The sequence below is a fragment of the Sarcophilus harrisii genome, chromosome 4, assembly GCF_902635505.1.
Source record: "Sarcophilus harrisii chromosome 4, mSarHar1.11, whole genome shotgun sequence".
NCBI classification, from domain to species: Eukaryota; Metazoa; Chordata; class Mammalia; order Dasyuromorphia; family Dasyuridae; genus Sarcophilus; species Sarcophilus harrisii.
This window is the reverse complement of record NC_045429.1, coordinates 311159855-311184768: the sequence shown is the minus strand read 5'-3', so window position 1 is coordinate 311184768 and position 24914 is coordinate 311159855. Positions and strand designations below refer to the sequence as shown.

General features: G+C 33.5%; 1 protein-coding gene across 2 annotated transcripts in view; it reads left to right on the top strand.

Moving 5' to 3' along the window:
• The window catches only part of RGS9 (regulator of G protein signaling 9), an 87376-nt gene that overhangs the window by 54537 nt on the left and 7925 nt on the right, over nucleotides 1-24914 (top strand). For both annotated transcript variants that reach the window (XM_031965685.1, XM_031965684.1), the window contains 5 exons: nucleotides 888-949; nucleotides 11737-11850; nucleotides 15411-15526; nucleotides 18268-18355; nucleotides 22005-22143. In XM_031965685.1, the coding sequence (XP_031821545.1) occupies nucleotides 888-949; nucleotides 11737-11850; nucleotides 15411-15526; nucleotides 18268-18355; nucleotides 22005-22143 (519 nt within the window). The remainder of the gene's footprint in view (nucleotides 1-887; nucleotides 950-11736; nucleotides 11851-15410; nucleotides 15527-18267; nucleotides 18356-22004; nucleotides 22144-24914) is intronic.

Here is a 24914-nt window from a genome sequence, read left to right as displayed (position 1 = left end):
ACTCTAATAAACTTCAGTAAGATTAAATTTTGTATAATGCAACAAATGTGATAGATCTTGAAATTTCCATAAAGACATTGGCTTTCTAATGGGTTTGATTTCTAGGATTTGAACTAGGCTGTCCTGCTATCTGTGAATGACCAAGTGTTTTGTCCATCTTACTGTAGCCTTTGTTCATTAATTACTTCTCCTTCCCTCACCTTTTTCCATAGGCCCTTTCAGAGTCTGTTCAGGATAGAAAATCATTAATGGCCATCCCTGGATCTGAAGTAGTTCTTACAGAGGCATACTATGTATTTTTGTGCTTGGATTGACCAGGGAACCAAATTGTGCTTCTGGGGGTGGAGCAGAGAAAGGAAAGAAGACAAAGGGTTGTTTAATATTAACTTTAAAGCCTGGAAGTGGTGAAGGTATTATCTATTTCAGGCATTATTACTTCCTGTTTTGTTTTTTTTTAAGCATTGGAGTTTATCAACAATTCATGAAAGAAGATAATGCTTCAGGGTAGGGGGAAGGAGAGAAAAATTTGGAACACAAATTTGTGCAAGGATCAATGTTTAAAAATTATCTGTGCTTATGTTTTGAAAATAAAAAGCTTTAATAATAATAAAAAAAGGAAGATAATGATTCAGAGTCTGTTTTCCCATCTCTCTGTTTAAGAATTTCTAGAGCATTTTTCAATCAGTGTCTTGCCTTTTAAATAATAAATGCAAGATTGGGAAAGAGTTACCCATCAACTCATGAAGCATGCCTTCTTGTGTTGATGAGGACACTTTCAACCTATGATTTGATGGGGCGGGGAACTAGTCCATTAGAGATGATTTGGCAACAGATACTATTTAGAGAATGAAAGGTTGGACATCTTATAATATTTTTGTCCCTTACAGATCATGTACTACCAACAGGCTTTAATGAGACCTACAGTGAAATCATCAGTCTCTATTGGAGGGTATGTTACTGACTTTATAATAATACAGGTTTTAAACAAGTGCTAAACAGAAGTGGTTGTGCTGTGTATATATAAAGATATGCCTAGCCCATGTGTGGTATAGATAGATATTTAATCTGGAATCTATTTCATTCCTTTCTCAAGGGAAATTGTAATTTACAACTTTGTGAGGAACAAAAAGATGGTCATGACTGACTGCAAGCTTCTCCCTTCTATATCCAAAAACATTATTAGATTAAAAAATATACATATATATGTCCACCACACTTCAGATATCTATAGTCTAAAGGTATGAAGGTAAATATTTCAAAATATAAATCTGATCATATAACTCATCCTTACCATCTTAGTTAGCCCCTTTCACTAAATGCTAGTTAATAAAAGTCAGCATGAATAGCTAGAATATCTCCTTATCAAAGTAAAAAAAAAGCCACAGTTAGAATAAATTATACATATTAGAATAAACCAAAGAATATGAAAGAGAGTAAATGAACTCTAACTAATAGTGAAATCAGATTTTATTTCAACCAAAGATAGAGAACACGATTTTGTCAAGGGGAGTCCACTCGTAGCAATTTCTAGGATTGTAAGTGCTAGAAGTCAAGTAGGGAGCTAAATTCCTCACAACAACAATTTGTTGTAGGTTAGGGGGATATCCTATCCACCATTCAAAAGTCTGTTTTTGTCTTTAACAACTGCCTCTTTTGAAGTCCTCCAACCACCTAAAGAGCTTTCTTTACTCATATAAATATATTCCATCACAGCTACTGAGCAATGTTCTCTTATCTATTCAGGAATCATGTCCCACAACATGTATATAGTGCATTATGGTCATAGAGATGCCTTTAAAGGCATTGCCCAAATAAGTAGGTGGAAGTGTTACATAAGGTTGGGAAGAAGGGAAACTGATTCTACTTGGTCTAAGGCTGAATAGGAAACCCTAGGATTGATTATTTTGAAATCATGGGTCAGAACCCTGGCAGTTTAGTTACCAACTTTAATCTTAGAGTAGATCCCTAGTGATTGAAACTGCACTGGGCCATGTCAAAGATGATACTTTAAGGAAAATCCAAAGTGTCTTTGGAGAACAGCTATATTTCCAGTTTTAATTTTAGAATGATCACCAAGATGGGTTGTCGGCTACTATCATTAAGCATTTGCAGTCACCAATAAAAGGTTCTGAATAATAACTGCAGACATTTCAGAATCACAGTACTTCAGAGTTGAAGGAGACCTCTAGTTCAATCCATAAAAAAGGAAAGTCCTCTTTAATATACTTAGCAAGTGGTCCTCCAACCTTTTATTGAAGACCTCCATTTCTGAACAACCCATAGTCTCCTGTGGTAGTGCCGAGAACTTTCAGCTCTACAAAGATTTCATGTGCATCATCTTATTTGATTCTGAAAATAGACTTGTGAATAGTTACTATTTTATCCCCATTTTATAGATTAGGAAATAAAAATTTAGAAAGATGAAGTGATTTGCCCATGACACAACTAGTAAGTGTCAGAAGAGCAAGATTTTACCATGGTACATTTGTGTAGCTGTTATAGATCCAATTCACATTTAATTGATCAGAGTTGAATCATAGTATTCATAGGTTAGTTTCTGATGTAGCTGAAACTTTCCCAGTTATAACCTCCATAATATCTTTCACAACCTTCTAAGGGACACAATGATTTCCCAAAGAATAATTTACAAAAAAAAAATTAAGTATTCTACTTCACAGATTTCTTCTTAGCTCTGGAAGTTTTCTGGGCAGATAAGAACAGATTTTATTTATTCCTGCAGAACTAGCCATAATGTGGTTAATCAAGTTCTCAGAGAAAATTAGCACTTTGGGAGCATCTAGTTATATAATTTCATTGAACTGGAGAACTCACATCATAGGAGAGATCTCTTCTCTTGAAGAGCAGCAACTCATCTATAACTTTTAGTCTTAAAGAGTTACCCAGATCCTGAGAGTTTCAGATTGATTTGATGAACAGCACAGAAATAGTAGGGGCACCTAGGTCTTGCTGATTCTAAAGCCCTTATCTACAGCTTCACTCATCCCTCAATATCATAGCATGATTAGGATGGAAATAGTGATGTCTTCTTTTTGACATCAAAATGAATAAAAATCCTTAGTTTTATTTGGCTAATAGTGATAAGGTATAACTTTTTACCCTAGCCTTTCCTCAGACTATTCAGTAGCATTAAACAGAAAGCAAATAGACAAGAAAGAAGCTTATAAATAATTTTTAGGTCCATTTTCCAGTTTGAAAAAATATTAGGGTTATAGCTTATTTTCCTTAGATTTTTTTCTGATTGCATTAGACCTCAGATAGTAGTTAAGTTATTGCTTTCTTGCTGTTTAAGTGAAAAGAATACTTGACTTGGAATCTAAAGACCAGAGTTTAAATCTTGGCTAAGCCACTTTCATGATGTGTGATCACCTTAGGCAGTTCACTTGAATTCTTTGAACCCTAGTTTGTATGTAAATTTTATTTGGTAATGTAAATTGTAAAATATGTAAAATTAAAATGAAAATATTTATATATAACACAGCTCACAAGAGGAGGGTCAAACTAATATAAAGATCAGGTTAAAAAATGAAGTATAAACAGGAATAAAGATGATTTAATGAAAAATACTTAACCAGAACTGTAATCATCATTGGAATAGATATTAGGATATCTTCCTTAGTGTGGCCACATGCCTTGTGATTTACTTCTAAGCCACATCCTGTTTATCAAAATTCTATGATTTTGGTTACACTAATCTCCAGTGTAGTAATAATGACTCAAATTTATTTGAAGCTTCATAAATACTTTCCTCAGGAAACTCCCATATATTTGATAGTATAAATGTTATCCATATTTTATAGATGAAGAAAGGGAAGTGGCACAAAATTAAGTGATGTGGCCCCAGATCATACAATTAGTAAGTGTTGGAAGTAAGATTTAAACCTGTCTTCTGTGTCCTTTTTCCACCACACCAAACTCAAAGTACAGATGACTTCTCTATGACTCATGGAATATGCAATGTGGTTTTAACTTCTCTGTAGGCAAAATGCTCACCCTCTAGGTTAGAGACAAAATAATTTCCCCACATGCCCTAGCTGCCTAAAAATATGTGTTGATTCAAAACCACTGACCTCATCTAAAGGAAATGTACTTTTGCACAAAATAATGGGGCAGTACTTATATCTCAAGTCAGTCACAAAGTTTGAATGCCTAAATGAGAACTTAATGTGATGTCCAAACCCTAGCTTACTCCCAAGATCACTATTGGGGCTAGTTAATTACCGTAAATTGTTATTGCCTGTTAATAGCAAATTGCCATTGGTTACTGTTAATTACAAAATAATGTACAAATTAATCTTAGTTCAAAATATTTGAAAGTTGAGCTGAGACTTCTAGTTAGTTGTAAAATCTAGTTCTTCCTAATAAATTCCAGCACATATCTGAAAATAGCTCCAGGAAGATTAATGGAAAGGGAACCAAAAATAAATGTAAACAAGCTCTTTCTTCCAGCTAAAAACTACCTGGGGAAAAGCTGGCAAAGGATGGTAAAAGGGTAAATCAAGGAACGCAGTATGAACTCTTGCTAATAAATGGGTCATAAGAAGCTGGTTATAGGTAGAGAAGAAGTCATATGAGGAAAACTAGTATGAGCTACTACAAAGGGACCAGAAGCCAATTAGCCAACACTTTAAGCAAAAGGTCACAAGCCAACTTAAGCTTTAATAGTTGGAGATAAGAAGCCAGATCCCAACTCTAGCCTATTAAAATAGAAATGAGGGATATCTTTCATAGGTCACTACAGAGATAGGCAGGGCCAAGACCATATACTTGTTGGAGTACTGAGAGTCACAGTAAGATGCAAGCCAATTCCGGTGCCAGTGCACCGAATATTTTGTATAATAACCTCTTGCCTTAATCAAGATTTGGTTTTTTTTTTGTTGTTTTAAGTTTAAATTATAGAATTTGTCTATAAGCAAGCAGGTACAGTACTAGAGGCCTGAAACCAATATAATGTCCAATATCTAACTGGGGAATTTTAGGATGGCAGCAGGGGAACCAGCTACTAATTAGAGACTGTGCAAGGAAAAGCCAGATAACTTAAAAAAGAGAGAAACAAGACTGAAAACAAAAATTACCTTTGAGTTGGCTAATAAAAAATAGGAAAAATTAAAAAGGACTCACAACAAATAGAAATTAAATTATTAGAAATTATCCTTTCCAATTATATGCCAACTTAGCAGATAAGAAATAAATTTGATGAATAGTTATAAAAATGAAAAATTTAAATCACTCATCATCAAAACATTTTGAACTAGATATATTTGTAAAGAATTTATGTTACAACCATCAAAGAACAATGAATCATCACATTACATAAATTGCTAAAAAAAATGAAGGGATCCTGTAACACTTCTTACACTGGTAGATATGGTCCTGGTACTTACACAGACAGAGATAAAGCAGGGAAAAAAACAAAACTGTAGACTAATATCTAATGCATATTGGTGCTAAAACATTGAATAAAATATTCATAGCAGCATTTTAAAACTATTTAGATAATATGATGAGATTGTATTTATATTATATATGCAGAAGTCCAATGTTATATTATATATAATATAATCAGTCATATTAATAAGAAACAATAAAAATCACATCATTGTGTCAATAAATATAGAAAAATAATTGATGAATTAAAATACTTCTTGATGTTAAAAAAAATTTTAAAGCACTAAAATACATGGACCATTCTTTATTTTGCTAATACTTTACTATTCTGTGTAATCAAGAATTAGCCTTAGACATAATTGAGAAGTGCTAGAGGTCTTTCAAAAAAGATCAGGCATAAAGCAAGGATGTCTACTACTATTATTATACTACTACTAAGGATTGTCACTACTATTATGACTAGAAAAAAGAAATTGAGAGAATAAGCATAGGCATATTATCATCAAAACTATTTGATACTAGTTTAAAAATAGAAAAATTATCAGTGGTACAGATTATGTACACAAAACTCAAAAATATGTGAAGAAAGTAGCACAGTATTTGATGGGGCACTCTTTGTGCAAATGATTCTTCATAATAAAACATTCCTTCTCATAATGTGCATTTTTCTTAATCATGAAATGCAATACAAAAAAATAAAATTGGTAACATCCAAAAACTTTTTTCTTGCTAATAATTTCCCTAAAATCTTGTGATCTCTTGTCCTAACATCTAAACAAAAAATTAATTTCAGACAGTATTTACTTTCATAACACATGAAATCTACAGTACCATAAATACTTTTCTCTTTTTTTTGCATATATAACATATCTTTGATTTGTTAACTCAAACTCAAGATAACAGTGATTAGACATTATGATATGAAATTTATCTATCACCTTTATTTTCTCATTAGGTAGCATCACTGATTTTGTATTCTTTAGCCTAGAGCATAAAGGACTTGTACTTCACTTTGGAAGCATAATTGAAAAACATAACTTGAATTTTAAAGGCAAACAATGAAAATGAATGCATTGAATACATGGGGAGTTCTTTACAATCACAGGGTGAACAAGACCAGTGAATTGTCCAAGTAGAAAAGCACTTACTCCACAAACTTGCATGTAATTTTGCCTCTCACTTTTTCTCTCTACCATCAGTTTACTAATAGAACCATACAAACACTTGAATTCAGGTAAATTAAATGCACAAATATTGAAGCGTGATTGTATAGGAAATTGATACAAATATATTAGACCAAAAGCTATTTTCCAGAAGACAAATGGTTAAAGGATATGAATAGGGAATTCCCAAAAGAAGAAATAAAGCCATCATTAATAATATAAAAAAGCTCTAAATCACTAATAATAAGATAATATACATTTTTCCTTTAGAATGACCAAATTTGCAAACCTGACAAAAAAAAGACACTTTTTAGAGGGATCTCTAGAGAGGCAAAGACTAATGTGTCTGCACAGTGAAATGGTCCAATCATTCTGAAAAGTAATTTGAAATTTTACCTCCCAAATCACTAAGCTACTCATACCCTTTGAACCAATGATATCATTTACTAATAAGCATATACCATTCATTCTCTCACTGTCCTCTTCCTCAAAGTGATCAGAAAATGATAAAAAGGACCCATATATAGAGAAATATTTATAACCTTTTTGTTGTTTCAAAGAACTGGAGAAACAAAGTGAGTGCCTATCAATTGGGGAATAATTGAAAGAATTATGGCATATTAATAAAGTATTATTGAACTATAAGAAATGTTGAAATGGATGGATTCAGAGAAATTTGGGAGGACTTTTATGAAGTAATGAAGAGTTAAATAAGCAGAACCAGAATAACTAGTTATATAATTACTACAATATTATTATAAAGGAAAACATTTGTAAAAGCATTAATAGCCATGATCAAATAAATGACCAATTAATAACTCTAAAAGACTGACGATGAATTATAATCTCTATCCTTCGGCAGAGAGAAGATATATTAGAAGTGCAGAATGAGACATGCATTTTCTGATTTAGCCAATATATGGATTTGTTTTATAGTAATCTATTTGTTATACTGAAGGACTTTTACTTTTTGGGGAGGAGATGGAGTGTTAAAGTGTTGTATAAATTAGCCAAAAGTCAGTAAAATAATTTTATTGACATAATAAACCTTATGAATTTTACAGCCTTAAAATATTTTAATTTACAATATTTCCTTTTGTTGTAACCACTTTTTAAATATAATTTGACATTAAGTTCAGAATGTTTACATTATAAAAAAGGGCTTTTATTTGTGGGGGAGAGAGTTAAGTAAGTGGCTTGCAAATGAACTGGGACAAGTAAAATAAATTTAGTGACATATAACAAACCTTATGGGACACCTAGGTGTCCCCAGAGTAGAAAGACTCATCTTCCTGAGTTCACATGAGGCCTTAGACCCTTACTAACCTGGACAAATCACTTAACCCTATTAGCTTTTGTTTCCTCATCTGTAAAATGAGCTGGAGTAGGAAATGGCAAGCCACTCCAGGATCTTTGGCAAGAAAACTTAAAAAAATGTGGTCATGAAAAGCTGGTATAATTTAAATGTCTTAAGAACAAAAAAACTTAAAATTTTTCATATCTTTTAAAAATTTAATTAATATGCAGTGTGTCCCTCTTAGTTTTAATCATGTATTTTCCATAATTTATCATGTTTCCACAAGCTTTTGGCAATATTGTTTCATTCTTCATTATGAAAACACACATATAACATTAAGTGTACTTTTGATGGAGATATTAAATGTACTCATCCCCAAATCCAACCTCGATTCACAATAAGATTTTTAATAACATTTAAGTAAGGGTGTGTTGGAGTCAGCTCAGTTTGGCTCCTGATTACTTACCTGATAGAGAACTAATTAAAAATGGAGAAATAAGCTTAATTTGGTTTTACCTGTTATCATTCTAATGTTGGCAGAAGTACACATATATGACCCTTGCTGTCACAAAATGAAGCCATATCAAAGTTATTATTCATCTAGAACGAGTCCTCAAACTTTTTAAATAGGGGGCCAGTTCACTGTCCCTCAGACTGTTGCAGGGCCGGACTATAGTAAAAACAAAAACTTTGTTTTGTGGGTCTTTAAATAAAGAAACTTCATAGGCCTGGGTGAGGGGGATAAACATCCTCAGCTGCTGCATCTGGTCCAGGGGCCGTAGTTTGAGGACCCTGAAATATGACCAATAATATAGAAGGAGAACAACATGTATATGTGTCATAGTGATTTATAAAAAGAAAGAAAAACATGTTGAAAATAAAGTTGAACAGAAGAATGTTCAGAAAGGGATAAGTAAGGTAATATTAAAATCATATCATATTTGAAATATACTTTCCTTTAGCAAAAAATCCCCAAACCTAATCATAAACTATGTATAATGAAGATTAAAATTTTCATATAAAGTTCTCTTTTCCCTTCTAGTCTTTGTACATATAAGGAAATGTTCCTCTTTGTTGATGTATGACAAGTTTGTCATAAGGAAAGAAAAAAAATGGAATCAGCTGTGAATTTCAAATATGAGAGATTTCTTTTTTTCCAAGGAAATAAAGTGTTTAAAAATACATATTAAATATTTGCAGATAATAGGTTGTTCCTTATAATACTTGGCAAGTTTAAAGGATTTCAAACCATAATTCCAAGAAACAAGCTATCCCCTAGCTGATATTTCAGTGTTATATTTGTTATAGGCAGGAACTGGAATAGGGCATAGCAAGTTTACTCATTCAATAAGATTTTATTGAATTCCCACATAACTCCTAACATTATACTAAGAATTTCTACCAGATATGTTAATATAATTAGCTTTCTCATTTATCTGACCATCTAGGATCATAGTTAAAGTGAAGTCTACTTAAGTGGCATTGAACCAACTGTATTTAGGAGTTCAGCTAGTTACTATCATTTAATAATACAAATTGGAAGAGAAGGAAAGAAATCAAAAAAATATTTTTATAAAAGGAAACTATAGAGATTTGATTATAAAATTTGTATTTAACTTCAAATTTTAACAATCTTAGATATAGAAATAATAGAAAACTTTAAATGTCATATAAAAGGTAGATGCTAATCATAAAAGGTAGACCCTAATTTAAAAAAATTGGGGGGAATAACAATTTAAAAAAAAATTTGAACTCCAAATTGTTCCCTTCCCCATCTACTGAGAAGGCAAAAAATATGATATGTAGTCATGTGAAACATATATCCATATTAGCCAGGTTGGGAGGGGGGAGGAAAGGCAAGAAAATTTTTTTTAAAATGAAAAAAACAACATAATCCCATTTGCATTCAGAGTTCATTACTTCTCTCTCTGGATGTAGAAAGCATTTTTCATCATGAGTCCTTTAGAAATGACATGGATCATTGTATTGACCAAAGTAGTTAAGTCTTTCATAGTTGATTATTGTTACAGATTGGGGTTACTGTGTGTAATGTTTTCCTGGTTCTTCTCATTTCACTTTGTATCACTTCATACAGTTTTCTAGATTTTTGAAACCATTTTCCTTGTCATTTCTTATAACACAATTCTGTCCCATCAATATCATATAAAAGGTGGATCTTAAAGTTTGTACTTGTTAATGTTAATTTAGGATTAATTAGTTTTCATTTATTTTCACAGAAGCAATTCATGGAATTATTGAATAGCAACCAAAATTAATTTGAAAAATGCATCACAAGTGGTTACAGTTATAATGAAAGTGAAAAACAATCAAGCTCTATTCCTTTAAAACTTTGAGATCTCAGATTTTCTATGTAACTTGCCATGGGCTTATGTGCATCTTATGTGCATCTAAAATTGTTAAAGTTTAAAGTCAGACAAGGAATTTATAACCACACTGAAAATTATGTGGTTGCCAACAGTGTAGCCTGCTTTAGAGAGGATATTTGTAATGATTTGACCCAGTGAGTGTCAACTTGATTCCCTTTGCAACCAAAGGTAGATTTTTTTCCAGGCAGTTGGCTGAATCAGGAATATCATCCATGACCATGGAAGAAAGTTCTTTGTGTTGTTTATTGACCCTTGGAAAGATAATTTCAATTTCCTTAGTATATAGTGTTCTAAGGAATATTTAACAAGTGGATTTTGAAAAAAAAAGTGCCCATGACATATATACTTGTAAGTTTAATCTGCATCATTAACATTTTCTACATCACTTTTTAAGTTTAAACAATCAAAACAATTCATCCAGACCTGATTTGTAGTATTTGCCAATTAAAAAAAAATTTTTTTTTGATGAGGCAATTGGGGTTAAGTGACTTGCTAAGGGTCACACAGCTAGGAAGTATTAAGTGTTTGAGACCAGATTTAAACTCAGGTTCTCCATAATTCAGGGCTGGTGCTCTATCTACTGTGCTACCTAGCTGCCCCTATTTGCCTAATTTTTAAGTTGTAAATGCTCTTAGTGAAAATTTAACAACTGGATTTTGAGAAACAATTTGAACTAAGTCCGGCATACTTTTGACTCTAACTAATTGGGAAACCCAATCACAGATTCAGTACCTGATTCAGCGTTGTAAGTTTATGTTGATAAAAGAGGAAAGAAAAGCAAACAATCAAAAAAACTTATTAATCCAACTATGTATAAAGTACAGTGGGGGATATAAGAAAAGGCAAAAGATAGATCTTGCTCTTAAGGAGCTTACAATCCTGTGGGGACAATAATATGCAAAAAATATGTGCAAAACAAATAACAAGTAAGAAATAATTACTGGATGGAAAAGATAAGAACCAAGAGGAGTTTAGGAAGACTTCCTGTTTAAAAAAATGGCATTTTAGATGACTGATAAAGGCAATTAAGGAAGTCCATAGGTGAAGCTGAAGAGAAAGAATATTCTGGGTATAGGGAATAGCCAGAGAAAATGCCTAAAGCTAAGAGATGGAGTGTTTTGTTCATGGTAATCTGATATTGACAGAATATTGATGAAATCACTTGAATGGTGATATGCTATTTTCTTTTTAATAGCTAATAACACTTACAAAAATAAGGGCTTTATTGTTGTTTTCTATATATCAATGTAAAAAATCAATTACCTCCTTCCATCCATCCTTAGCCAATAGAACCCTTCCAGGAAGAAAGAAGAGTTAAGCAAAATAAACAGCATGTTGGTATATGCTATGATATATACTTCATTCCATACCTGTAGACTACCAATTCATTTTAGAGGAGGAAGAGGTTTTTCATTATTGGTTTTCTGGATTCAAACTTTGTCACTGGGTTGATCAATTTTCTTTTCATCTTTTTTTTTTTCAGAATTGTGAAATACAGTGAACAGTTCTTTTCCAATGATGCTATCATATCAGGATGTCTCCCTAGCAATCCTTGGATAACAGATGATATCCAGTTCTGGGAACTAAATGCCAAATTGTACGTACCAGACATTGTCTCTAAAAAACAAAATTCAAATACTTTTATGTACTTTTTATATTTATTAAGACCAGAGTTCCTCAAACTTTTTCAGGTAATAAGTTCACTTAGTGGCTCAGTAATTTTTTCATGAATTCCTAGGCCAAAAGAAATACTAATAGTTCTATTTATTGAAAAGTTAGATTGAAAATTTAAAATATCCCTTGATGCCCCTATGAATTTTCTGCCTATCTCAGGAAACTAGGAATATAGTTTGGGAAGCAGGGGTCCTCAAACTTTTTAAATAGGGGGCAAGTTCACTGTCCCTCAGACTGTTGGAGGGCCGGACTATAGTAAAAACAAAAACTTTGTTTTGTGGGCCTTTAAATAAAGAAACTTCATAGCCCTGGTGAGGGGGATAATTGTCCTCAGCTGCCACATCTGGCCTGCGGGCCATAGTTTGAGGACCCCTGTAAAGCTTCTGAAAGACAGGGACTGCCTTGATTCAATTATTTAACTAAGTAATTTATTGGATTTAGCGTTTCACAGATTTAAAACTAGAATGAACCTTAGAAGTCATCACACTAATTTTGTAGAAATTATATCCCAGAAAAGTTGTGACTTGCCCAAGATCACACTGTGGTTCTATTAGTATTTTAAAATTAGCATGATTTGTGTTTAGCTTCTGGGGATATAACTACAAAAATAGCAATAATCCATACTCTCAACGCACTTATATCCTAATGGGAAAAACAATAAAGATGTATATAATTATATATAGAATAAACATAAAAACAACAAAATAAAGTCACCAAATTATAAGCTAGTTTGAGAATGATGGCCCTAAGGTGAAGGAATCAGGTATAGGAGATACTTAAGCTTAATCTTTTAAAAGTATAAATTTTTATTAGTATATTTTGTTTTTATATAACTATAACTTTCCTTTGTATCCCTTCCCTTCTTCTTCATAGAGCACTATCCTTCGTCCAAGAAAATTGAGTTGCTTTTTGAAGGAAATGGAATAGAAACAAATATCAATGCAATAAATATCTATTAAATGCTTTTGCTATTTGGTTGTTTCAGTTTTATATATAACTCCTCATGACTCCCTTTGGGGTTTTCTTGGTAAAGATATGGGAGTGGTTTTCCATTTCCTTCTCCAGCTCATTTTATAAATGAGGAACTGAGGCAAACAGAATTGACTTGTCCAGGATCACAAAGCTAATGAGTGTCTGAAGGCAGGTTTGAATTCTGGAAGAAGAGTCTTCCTGATTCAGTGCTGATGCTCTATCCACTGCCCTATCTACCTGCCTCCATTAAGTGTCTACCATATACAATATACAGTGCTAGGTAATGGGGTTACAAAAATGAAATAATCTTTATTCTTAAGAAACTTGCAACTTTATAAAAAGATAAGACATTTATAAAGAGATTTAATATGGGTTAGAAAAACAAATTAACTAACAAATTTTACATGTCAACATGAAGCATCAATAAAGAGACTGGTGCGGAAATTAGTGTATGAAAATAAAGGCCTACCTATTATTGCTACTTTAAAGCCTAATTGAGGAGTCTTAAATGATAGAATTTATAGATGGGAATCATGATTTTTGTAAAGGTTAAATAAGATATTTGAAATCTTTGCACACTCATTTTTCTCTTCTGTAAAATAAGGGATGTAGATAATCTCCAAAGTTGCTTTTACTTCTAAATCTTATGAACCCAGAGAATCTTTGATGCTAGATGTTTCAACCTTCTAAGGGCCATCCATGATGGACAATGTATTATGCACCTCCTGAGCTCTTCAGCCATCAAAAGCAACTTGAATTATGAAAAGCTCTCTGTGCTAGAAATGTTATTTCAGTAGTGGTTAGTTGATGGGAATAGAAGATGCATTCATGGAGCTTGTAACTGGGATATTATGACCTCATCTGCCTCCATAATAAATGGCTATATGACATCAAGCTGGCCAAATTATTTGCTTTCAGTTGAGTGAGGCTTTGGAAGTAGCTAAAATCCATGGAAAAATGCTTACTTAATTCAACAAAGTCATAATAAACAGCACATTTTTTTGAAAACTTGTTGATAAAAGCAGAAATTGAAATTGTAGAATCCGAAAAATTCCTGAGGGCTGTGGTGATTTTTATTTTTGTGCTTCAAGTGTCTAGCAGTCATACATTGCATATAGTAGGTGCTTAATGACTATTTTTAAAAATTGGATTCAATTAAATATTTGCCTTTGGTACAAGTTAGTAGTTGGCTCACAGTTGGTCATCCTCTGCAATTGCTTGGTGGAAAAATAAAAAAAAAAAACTTCTATGTATCTGAACAAAAATTGATTAAAGTAATTCCTAAGCATGTTGTTAACAAAGTGCCAAGCAATAATAGAGAGACTGAAACACTAAAGAAAATGGGCAGCACATATATTGTATCTAGAATATACTATAACATTTAACATGTATAAGACTGCTTGCCATCTAGGGCAGGGGGTGGAGGGGGGGAAGGGGAAAAGTCGGAACAGAAATGAGTGCAAGGGATAATGTTGTAAAAAAAATTACCCAGGCATATGTTCTGTCAATAAAATGTTATAATAAAAAAAAAGAAAAAAAAAAAGAAAATGTGCAGATCTATTCTGGGAAAGGAATTCCTTCCCATTTCTCTTGGGCATCAGGATAAGACTTTAATTCCTTGGAAATCTAACTTTTTAAACTACCAAAAGAATAGCAGGTGGTACAGAGTAGATTTGTAATTTCATGTATCATCATCTTTTTGATATTATACACACAATATTATATATATATATATATATATGTTATGTTATGGAAATGCTTGTTGTATTCCAAAAATTAAAAAAAGAAGAAGAAAAAGAAAGATGGGGTGGGGGAAGGAAAGCCATTTATAAAATATTTGAAAAGCTCTAGGATAGGGAGCAATGAGAATGGTTAGACATGACTTCTTAGCTTAGCATAGAATCCCTAGCTTATAGGAGTAGAGAGACTTAATTGATAGTGATCTTTATGTAGAGGTTGAGGATCAGGTCTATACAATTTTGGATGGACAAATTTGGATGCAATATTTGGTGAGTACACAGAGAACATTGGTATACTGTGTCTCACACACCTCTAAGTGGCATTCATTGTCTCATAGATCTCTACTTTTTTGGGCAAAATAAAAATTTATAGAGTTTCATGAGATGTTATATACTAATGGTCTCTACTTGTTTTCAGTTTCTTACTCTTACAGGTCAAATTTATTTTGAGATAGGGAGAACCTTCTTTAGGACTAGAGATCACATTGATTTAGGAATGTAGTATCCCTTAGAGATAATCTAATTCAACGGTGCCATTTTCCAGAACAAGAGATGGAATCCCAGAGAGATTGTGATTTGCCTGTGGTCTTGTGGGTAGCCAGAAACAAAGGCAGGGTTTGAATCCTACTTCTTTAACTTGTGGTTCAGCATAATTCCCACTATTTCACCCTGTTTCTGCTCTTCTATGAAGATGGGGAATGGGAAACATCCAAAGCTGCTGCTATAGCATTTTCTATTTCTGAGTCTATGTATATATGTGATCCTCTTTCAGGGTGGACATCCCAACCAAAATGAGAGTGGAACGATGGGCCTTTAATTTCAATGAACTGATCCGAGATCCCAAGGGGCGACAAAGCTTCCAGTTATTTCTGAAGAAAGAATTCAGTGGTACGTCTGAATTTAATCTCCCTTATACACTTTCTTTTTTATACCAGACATGAATTTTGGGAGGTTCTCAGGAAAGTAGAAGCTTTTTCCTGGATATCCTCACGGTTTTATTTGTTTTGTGCTTATCCAATAACCATCCTTTCTTTTAAAGCTTTCAGCAATATTTGCCAGTCCTGGTAATAGCTGACATTTATATAAGACTTATATTTGCAGAATGTTTTATGTAATTTATCTTATTTGACCCTTATAACTCTGTGGGGATTTTACTTTACCTTAGGAATTATTATCTACAATTTACAGGTGAGGAAACTGAGGCTCAGAAAGATTAGGTTAGTCATGTCACATAATTAGAACGTGACAGAGATGGAATTTAATACCAGGCCTTCCTTAATTTCAAGCTCAAATGCCAAATTATCCTTGGGGTGGGGAAAAACATGCACCAGTTTATAAAATCTCTATTAACGTTGGCACTTGTCTTAGTACTACTTTCTCCTTTTTTCTTTGCCCACATCCTCTCCTGCTTTGTCACTGATCAATCAAAGGACTCTACTGTGACACATATCCTTGAAGTTTTTTCTCTCAAACATAAATTCTGAGACAAACACAGGAGAATGTAAGGGGAATTAAATGTATTAATGTCTTTAATGCCCCATTTCCTGATTCCCTTTAGCTAATTTTTTTTCCCTTGTCATATCCTATTTGTCCTGACTGGGCAGGATCAACTTTGATGTCTAATCTCAGGAAAAATAAAAATCTCCTCAAGGTATTCATGTTCATAAATATGAAATAATGTCTGAAAAATAGCTGTCTAAATCAGAAAGCTATGTCAGAGGGCAAAAATAATACCAAACAAAAAAATCCCTTCCTTCCTTGGACAGAAAGTCAAACTGGTTGTGTGAGCTTAGTTGAAACCTATCTCTTTAGCATTCCCTGTCCCCAAACCCACCCCTCAGGGAGAGTGAATTATTTGAGGTCTGATAATCAAGTTACATTCATGAGAACAACTAGATGGCCCCATTTCCCTTCCAACTGAGATTCTGTTACTCATCAGTAGGATCCATTATCTAATTTTCATTGACATACCAATAACCTGTCTGCCAACTTCTTGTAGAACATTATTTTATGATATGGCTTGTTAAAAATCTTTCTCTGTATTATATAGTCTAATTATAAGTAAGAAAACCCAAAGCAAGAGAAGTGCATTTAGTTCTACAGAGATCCAAGTGGCCAGATAAGTATAGTTCCATCTGGTGGTCCAAGTGACAAAATACAGCTGCTGACAATAAGCCCTTAGTATATTAAATATAATAAGAATTCTCTGTAGCAGTCCCTCTGTCATTATTGTGTTATCTGCTGCCTATCCCCTCCTTTAGGCAATATGTAGGCCTCAGGTACGAATCAGGAATATAAATTGTTAGTTCTTTAACTTAACCTTACCTACATTATCTAATTGCTCCCCCATGCAAGTAGATAGTTCATTTCTATTATACTTAATCTAATACAGTCATGTTCACCATCTAGGTTTTTACATACTGACTCCCACACAATGACAATAAGTATCCTAATTAGCAGTGTGCATGGTATTAGGGAATGGCCTGGATTATCTCTAAGATCCTTTCCAATTCTCAAATTGTGCTTTCCTGTAGTTTCTGCTGAGCAGGGTATATTTTTCCTTGAAATCCTGGTTTGCTTTCACACTTCAATTTTCAGATAGTCTAGTATTTGCCTTTTTTTTCCTATCTGTGACATGTTCAAGAACTTGCCTACATACAAAAGGATGAAGAGGTACCTTCCTGCCATCTCCCAAGCTATCTATTTGGCACTCTATTGCCACATTATCTATATAACCTTTCTCCCCCTCACCCCAGTCTCCCTACCCAGTAATTTCCCCTCTTTTCTCTACTTTACTGTTAAACTGAAGAATGTCAAGATAAGGAAGCTCATGGATTTCTTCATAGGACACCAAAGTGTGATGAGGCACTAACTTAGTTGAGAAAGAACTGAAGAATTGTTAGTTCTGCTTTCTGTATCTTTCCTTCCCATCAAGTTAAAGTGGTTTTGGCATGCAAAAAGTCACTTAGTTGGATGTTAATTATTCTATTCTAATTATTCGGCCAATTTACCAAAACCATTAAATGGCAATTTTATTCTGCATTTTGTACATAATGGGATGAAGAGGGAAGGATATACCAATACAGGTACTGTTCTTGTCCAAATCCAGCTGGGGAAATGGGAAACACACACACACACACACACACACACACACACACACACACACACAGGTGTGCAAGCATATACATAAATATTTCCCTTGGAATAACTCAAGAAGATGAATCCTATTACAAGCTGCCAAAAATGGCAGATTAGTTAAATTTAAATTTAAAAAAAGATTCCTAAGCCTCAGTTATAGGTCAGCTTGTTACAAAAAATATTGGCCACAATCAAATTCTAATACAATAAAGGAACAGCAAATGATCTTATAGGGTTTGTTGTAATGGGATTTGATCTGTGTACTTCAATAGATGGGAAGCTTGGCACTAAGCCCAGGATAATTATTCACTATGAACCATTTGAAGATAGGAGTGTTTTGCAGAATTCAGAAAGCAAGTAGCAGCCCAATGAATTTATAAGGAGGTGGTAAATAATGAATGAAATTTTGATCAACCTCTGCTGTCCTATTCCTTTTTTCTTCTCATTTCTCTTTTGGTTCTTGTCTATCTGGTCCTTCTTAACTTCTTCAGGGGAGAATCTGGGATTCTGGGAAGCTTGTGAAGATTTGAAATATGGAGATCAGTCCAAGGTCAAAGACAAGGCCGAGGAAATTTACAAGTGAGCATTGTAAAGATTGAAGTTTTTGTGAAAATCTTTCTCTTAGCCTCTTCTTCTACCAGCCCGTTGTATTATCATCCTTTTGTGAATAGCTAAGCAAATCTGAGGTGTGTGAAGTTGTATTGCCTATAAATTAGTTATGGTCACATGTATTGGCAAGAAACCATGGAGACCATCCTTTCTCTGATTTGGGAAAATTTGTAATGTCTTTGCACTCCTTGTCCATTTAAACCAACCAGTCAGGAGTGAACAACTGAAGACCAGAAATCAAAAACTCATCTCCCAGTTGTGTCTGTGTATGCAGGTGTGCTGGGCTTTGCATATTTCTCTTGTCAATTAAGGTGAGATTTGACCGTGGTAAATCAAATGTTTCAACCCTTCTTGGGATACTTTTTTTCTAGGGTTTCTTTGAAGACAGTCTAAGAGGTTTCTGTAACTTCTTCCTCAATAAGAAAATATTTAAGATCAGGAAAGATTACAGATTAGTTATTTTCTCTATACTTCTTCAGCTTTACAGCCCGCCAGAAAAAGTTACTTTGTACCATATTAGATCAATCACAACTTGATCCCACAGGAGAAAGAAGATTTGAACCCCATATGGCAACATCATTATGGATTAACACCAAAGAACTCTAATCCTTGAAATATTCACTTAGCACCCTTCTCCAATCAATCTCCAAGTGGCAGGAGCATAAATTAACTAATGGGATTTCACAGAGCCCACCTGCTGGTAAAGATATTTTGCTGTTGTTCCACAGCCCTCACTTACTGCACCCTGCCCCCCATGATGGAAAGTGGTTGGAAACCCTGATGGGGACAGTCTTATCACTCAAGAAGCTACTGAGAACAGAGACTGAGTCTGAGAGAAACCTATATCCCCCAACTCAATGGGGCTGAAACCACCTTAATGTTTAGCTTAACATATAGAATACAAAGAAAAGTTAACAAATGTTCCATGAAATAAAACTCCCTAGTTATTCAAGGAGAAAATGGAACAAGGATAACAATATAATACCTACAATTTAAAAAATGAAACCCACAGAAGAAATTATGAGGGAACATTGGCCAGAACTTAGAGCTCTCAATGCAGAATTTAAATGTTCAATTGGAAGATTAGGAAAAAAAATTAATTTATGATGAAGTATTTCTTAAATGAGAAGATAGATGAACAAGTTTCAAACATCACAATATTAAAATGGAGTAAAATGTAGTAGAAGAAAAAGCAATATTTTGAGAATTTATAAATTCCATATAAGGAAAAGTGATTGACTTTGAATAAAGTTATTCAGAGATAACTTAAAGTTCATAGGTCTCCAACCAGAAGAGACAAATAAAAAAAACCTGAATGCCATAATATAGGAAATAATACTAGAAAACTGCTCAGAATTTCTAAATATTCACCACTATGCATCAGTTGAGAGAATTCATGGATAGTCTCTAAATATGCTCATATACATACACCCTCCCCAAACTATGCTTCAAATTCCAAGACTAAATTGGTTAAACTGAACAATCTAAATGAAGGCAATAAGCTTTTTCAGCATCCAGGAGAAAGACCTTAAAATATAAAGGAAAGGAAATTAGATTATTCTGTAGCCACAAGGAATTGGAGAAAGGAATGAAAATTCAAAATGATATAATATTCCCTGAGAAATTGAGTCTAATCATCTATGAAAAACAGATGGTCATTTAACAAAAGAGGCAGTCCTGAAAAAAAGGAGAATATTCTACTTGCAAACATTCCAAACAACTTAAAAATAAGTAAGTACAACTATAAAATATAAGTATTACTTATCCACTAATTAGTAGTGAAATCAATTATCCCATATTTAGAAGTATGATTTTTTAAGTGAGAGAAATATTAACCTAAAATATTAAAAAAAATTCCAAAAGAAATCACTAAGGGATACAAAGGAATAAAAAGATAAAAAGATAAATAGACGTGAAAGTGCAAGAGCTGAACTATATAGATCAATTAGTGTCACTGCATTTTGTGGGATAGAAGTTTAGAATGGGAAGCCTAACAGAAGTGGAGAAAGACAAGAGAAAGAAGGAATGGTTGTAATCATACTAAATCTGTGAGTGAACAGTGGAAGGATAGTGAACCCTAAAGAATCTTGGCAAGTCGGGAGTTGCTACAGGAGAATGGGAAAGGCAGCAGATTAGAGGGGTTGAGTCTGGGGGACTGGGACTCAACTGGACTGAGTTCACTCTAGTTGCAGAGAGGTATCCTAATGAAGAGCATTCCCATTTGCCAAAATACTCTAGGGCTCACCATCCCTCCACTGTTCACTAACATATAATTAAATATGAGTGGATAAGCCAATAAAATGAAAGTGTGAAAGAATAGATATCACAGAATTGTAACAAACCATGTAAATTGAAAGAAACAATCAATATTATAAATACAGAGAAGCATAAAAAAACATGAACTGATGCAAAATAGAGTAAGCAGAACAAGGAAAGCACTATATACAAGAATTGCAGCAAAGTAAGTGAAAAGAACCACAAAACAATTGAATCTCAGTTTTGTGAAATTAAAATGTCCAAGCCTCCAAAGAAGAATTGTGAGAAACTATCTTCCCTCTTCAGTTTTTGTCAGAGGTAGGGGATTACAGATATGTAATACTGTATATAATGAGACTTTTTTGGGGGATATATTAGCTAGTTTTGATGGTCTATTCCCCCCCTCCTCCTCATCCATCTTTCCCACTCTTTATTATAAAGGGTGGTTCTCTGGGAGACATTGAAGGAGAGACATTGAAGAGTGATGTAAAAGCAAAAGAGATCAATAGAATTTTATTTTAAAAATAGGAATACACATACACACATATATACATGTAATCATGTTGTGAAAGAAAACACAGACTAAAAAAATAAGAAAAATAAAATTTAAAAAGTATGCTTTGATCGGCATTCAGACTCTATCACTTAAACAGAATATATTTAGAAAATGGAAAAAAAAGAGCTCTTCTGGTTATTAATTCAGCAGTTTATTTTTATTCTAAAGTCAGGGCTAACAACAGATCTATTGAGAAATAAAAATGGAGGATAATGTGGTGAAGGTGTCATGGTTTTGGATAAATGTGGATTATGAATATAGATATATTTTTGAAAATTTTGAAGATATATTTTGAAATATATCTACCCAAGCAGAAGTGTTTGGAGATTCATGAAAAGAAGAGTGTTTCTGGGACAGTTATCAGGGTGGGGGGTGGGGAAGTCATTTGAAGAAAAGAGAAACAGACTCGTAAAATGTGGTTTAAATTTCATTGGTGGGAACCCTTTCTATCTGAATTTCTAGCCAGCCAATTAGCAAGCAATTATTGAGCACATAGAGTCCTAGATTCTGAAGATACAAAGATAAAAGCCATAGTCTCTGCCCTAACGGTGCTTATAGTCTAATAGAGAGACAACAGGAATAGAAGCCCTGCTAGCTTTAAGTCTATGATTCTGTTATGAGTTTAGGTAATCCATACATACACACACAAATATTGATAGATATAGATGTGTATATATATGTATATGTAGACATATATAGATGTAATCTATATATACATATTCATTTATAGATATACACATACATATTCCAAACTCCTTTGGCTCAGAAAATTTGACTTTTGCTAATAATTTCTCATTGATACCCTAGGCTTTTTCTGGCTCCAGGAGCAAGGCGGTGGATTAATATAGATGGCAAGACCATGGACATTACAGTCAAAGGACTGAAACACCCTCATCGCTATGTTCTTGATGCTGCTCAAACTCACATCTATATGCTTATGAAAAAGGTTTGTTTTTCTTCCTTCCTCCCTCCCTCCCTTCCTTCCTTCCTTCCTTCCTTCCTTCCTTCCTTCCTTCCTTCCTTCCTTCTTTTTTTCTTTCTTTCTTTCTTTCTTTCTTTCTTTCTTTCTTTCTTTCTTTCTTTCTTTCTTTCTTTTTCTCTCTTCTTCCTTCTCCCCTTCTCTCTCTTTCTCCTTCTCCCCTTCCCTTTCTCCCTCTCTTCTTTCTTCCTTCCCTCCTTTTCTCCTTCCTTCCTTCTCCTATCTTTCCCTCCTTCCCTTCCACCCTCTCTTCTTTCCTTCCTTTCTTTCTTTTCTTCCTCCTTTCCCTTCCTCCCTGGACTTCAGTTTCCTCATCTTTAAAATGAAGGAGTCATTTGACAACCTATGATTCTATATTGTATCCCCCAGTGGAATGGAAGCTTCATGAGGGTAGGGACTATTTATGCTTTAAAAAAAAACTTTATCTTTTCAGAGACTATCATATGTCTTGTATGTATGAGGTGCTTAATAAATGTTAAATTGGACTTCTTGTGTCTACAAAAGACCCCATTGCTTCCTAGAGAAAGCTAGAGAATTCATTAATTTGAAAAAGAAAAGGAAATTTTGTTTGATTAGCAGTCTAATTTTGTTTGAGGCAGAAATTATATAAGTAATTCCTCAGCCACTGAGGTAGGACCTCACTGAATCAAAACCATTTAGGGATAAAGATGATACCCTTTTAGAAACTACTCTTTTAGGCTGATAAGGTACAATTTAATTCAATAATCATTTAATTTCCTTCTGTATTTACCAAGCCCTTATCAGGTAATGGAGATACAAAAACACACAAAAATAAAAATTAAAAAAAAAAACCTGTCTTACTATATCATAATCTAGTATGTCTATGCCTTCTTCCTGTTTTTCTTGGAGAGGTGGAAGATTTCAGATATAGATTGCATATGCAGTCAATTTTCGTAATCCCTATATCAATCAATTGATTTTACTATTTTTATTTGTACAAAGGGAAAATGGATTGGGAAACATAGTAGTGGTAATAGCCTATCCAGAAATGACTATAATATAAAATTAAAATGCCAGCAAAAAACACCACCACCAACAAAAAACTCCCTACTAATAGATGTACTCTACTTTGAGAAAATTCCGTATATTAAAAGAGGAACTTAAAAACATAAATTTGAACAAGTTAAATAAAGTTTCACTAATTTGGGCCATCCACACTCAGTTTATGATATTTTTGATAGTTTGCTTGATCCTGATTGTTTGTTTTCTAAAGCAGTTTACAAACTGTTTTCCTCATACCACCCTTGGAAAATTAGTATTGTGTTAAGAGCAACTTTGAGTGAAAAGTTATTTTGACTATTATAAATACCTAAATTAACTATAAAGGACATATGAAGAAGGATACATCCAGACAAAGAATTGCCAAATAGAAGAATATACAGAAGTCATTCGGTGTTCATTCAACACACTTAAGGTCCATATCTTTTAATCAACTGTAAGGTTTATCCTCTTACTGGCTATCTTAAACTCCAAAGAGTACTATACTAGTAGCAAGCACTTCTTGATATATAATCATACCTGCACCCAGGAGCTGTTGACTTCTTGAACTTATAAAATTGCTATCAATAGTATTTGATTTTTCCAATTACATGTAAAGATAGTTTTCAACATTCATTTTTGTAAGATTTTGTGTCCTAATTTTTTCATCTTCCCTCTCTTCCCTCCCCTCTCCCCAAGACAGCAAGTAATCTGATATAGGTTATATATGTATAATACTTTTAAACATATTTTAAACAATTTCATGTTGTACAAGAAAAATCAGACCAAAAAGGAAAAACTTCAAGAAAGAAAAATCAAACAAATAAACAAACAACAAAAAGGGTGAATATAATATGCTTCAATTCACATTCAGTCTTTATAGTTCTCTCTCTGGATGTAAATGGCATTTTCCATCCCAAGTCTGTTGAAATTATCTTAGATCACTGGATTTCTGAGAAGAACAAAATATATCATAATTAAGAACTAAATATATCATAATTGATCATCATATTATCTTGCTGTTACTGTATACAATATTCCCCTGGTTCTGTTCACTTCACTTAGCACCAGTTCTTTTAAGTCTCTCCAGGTTTTTCCGAAATCAGTCTGCTCATCATTTCTTACAGAACAATAATATTCCATTACATTCATATACCATAACTTATTCAGCCATCCTTCAATTGAGGCCATCCACTCAATTTTCTAATTTATTGATACTACAAAAAGAGCTGCTACAAACATTTTTGCACAGGTGGGTCCTTTTTCTTCTTGTATGAACTCTTTGGGATATAGATCTGGTGGTAACACTGCTGGATCAAAGTGTTATAGCCCTTTGGATATAGTTCCAAACTGCTTTCCAGAATGACTGGATTATTTTTTAACTCCACCAACAATGCATTAATGTTCCAGTTTTTCCATATCTCCTCCAACATTTATAATTATCTTTTCCTGTCATCTCAGCCATTTGGATAGGTATGAAGTGGTAACTCAGAATTGTGTTAATTTGCATTTATGAGATTTCTATCAGGGCTGGGGAGAGGCAAGGGACTTTGTTCAAAGTCCAGTTTCAGGCTTGTCTAGACCAGATCAGAACATATCAGTACACATGCAAGTATTTGCTATTGCTGCAGGGGTGGGAAAAGACAAAAAATAGCTTAACTGGACGTCTGAGAGAAAATATGTTGTAACATGCTTAACAGATGGAAAGAGAGTTATGGAGAGAAAAAAAAAGAGAGAGA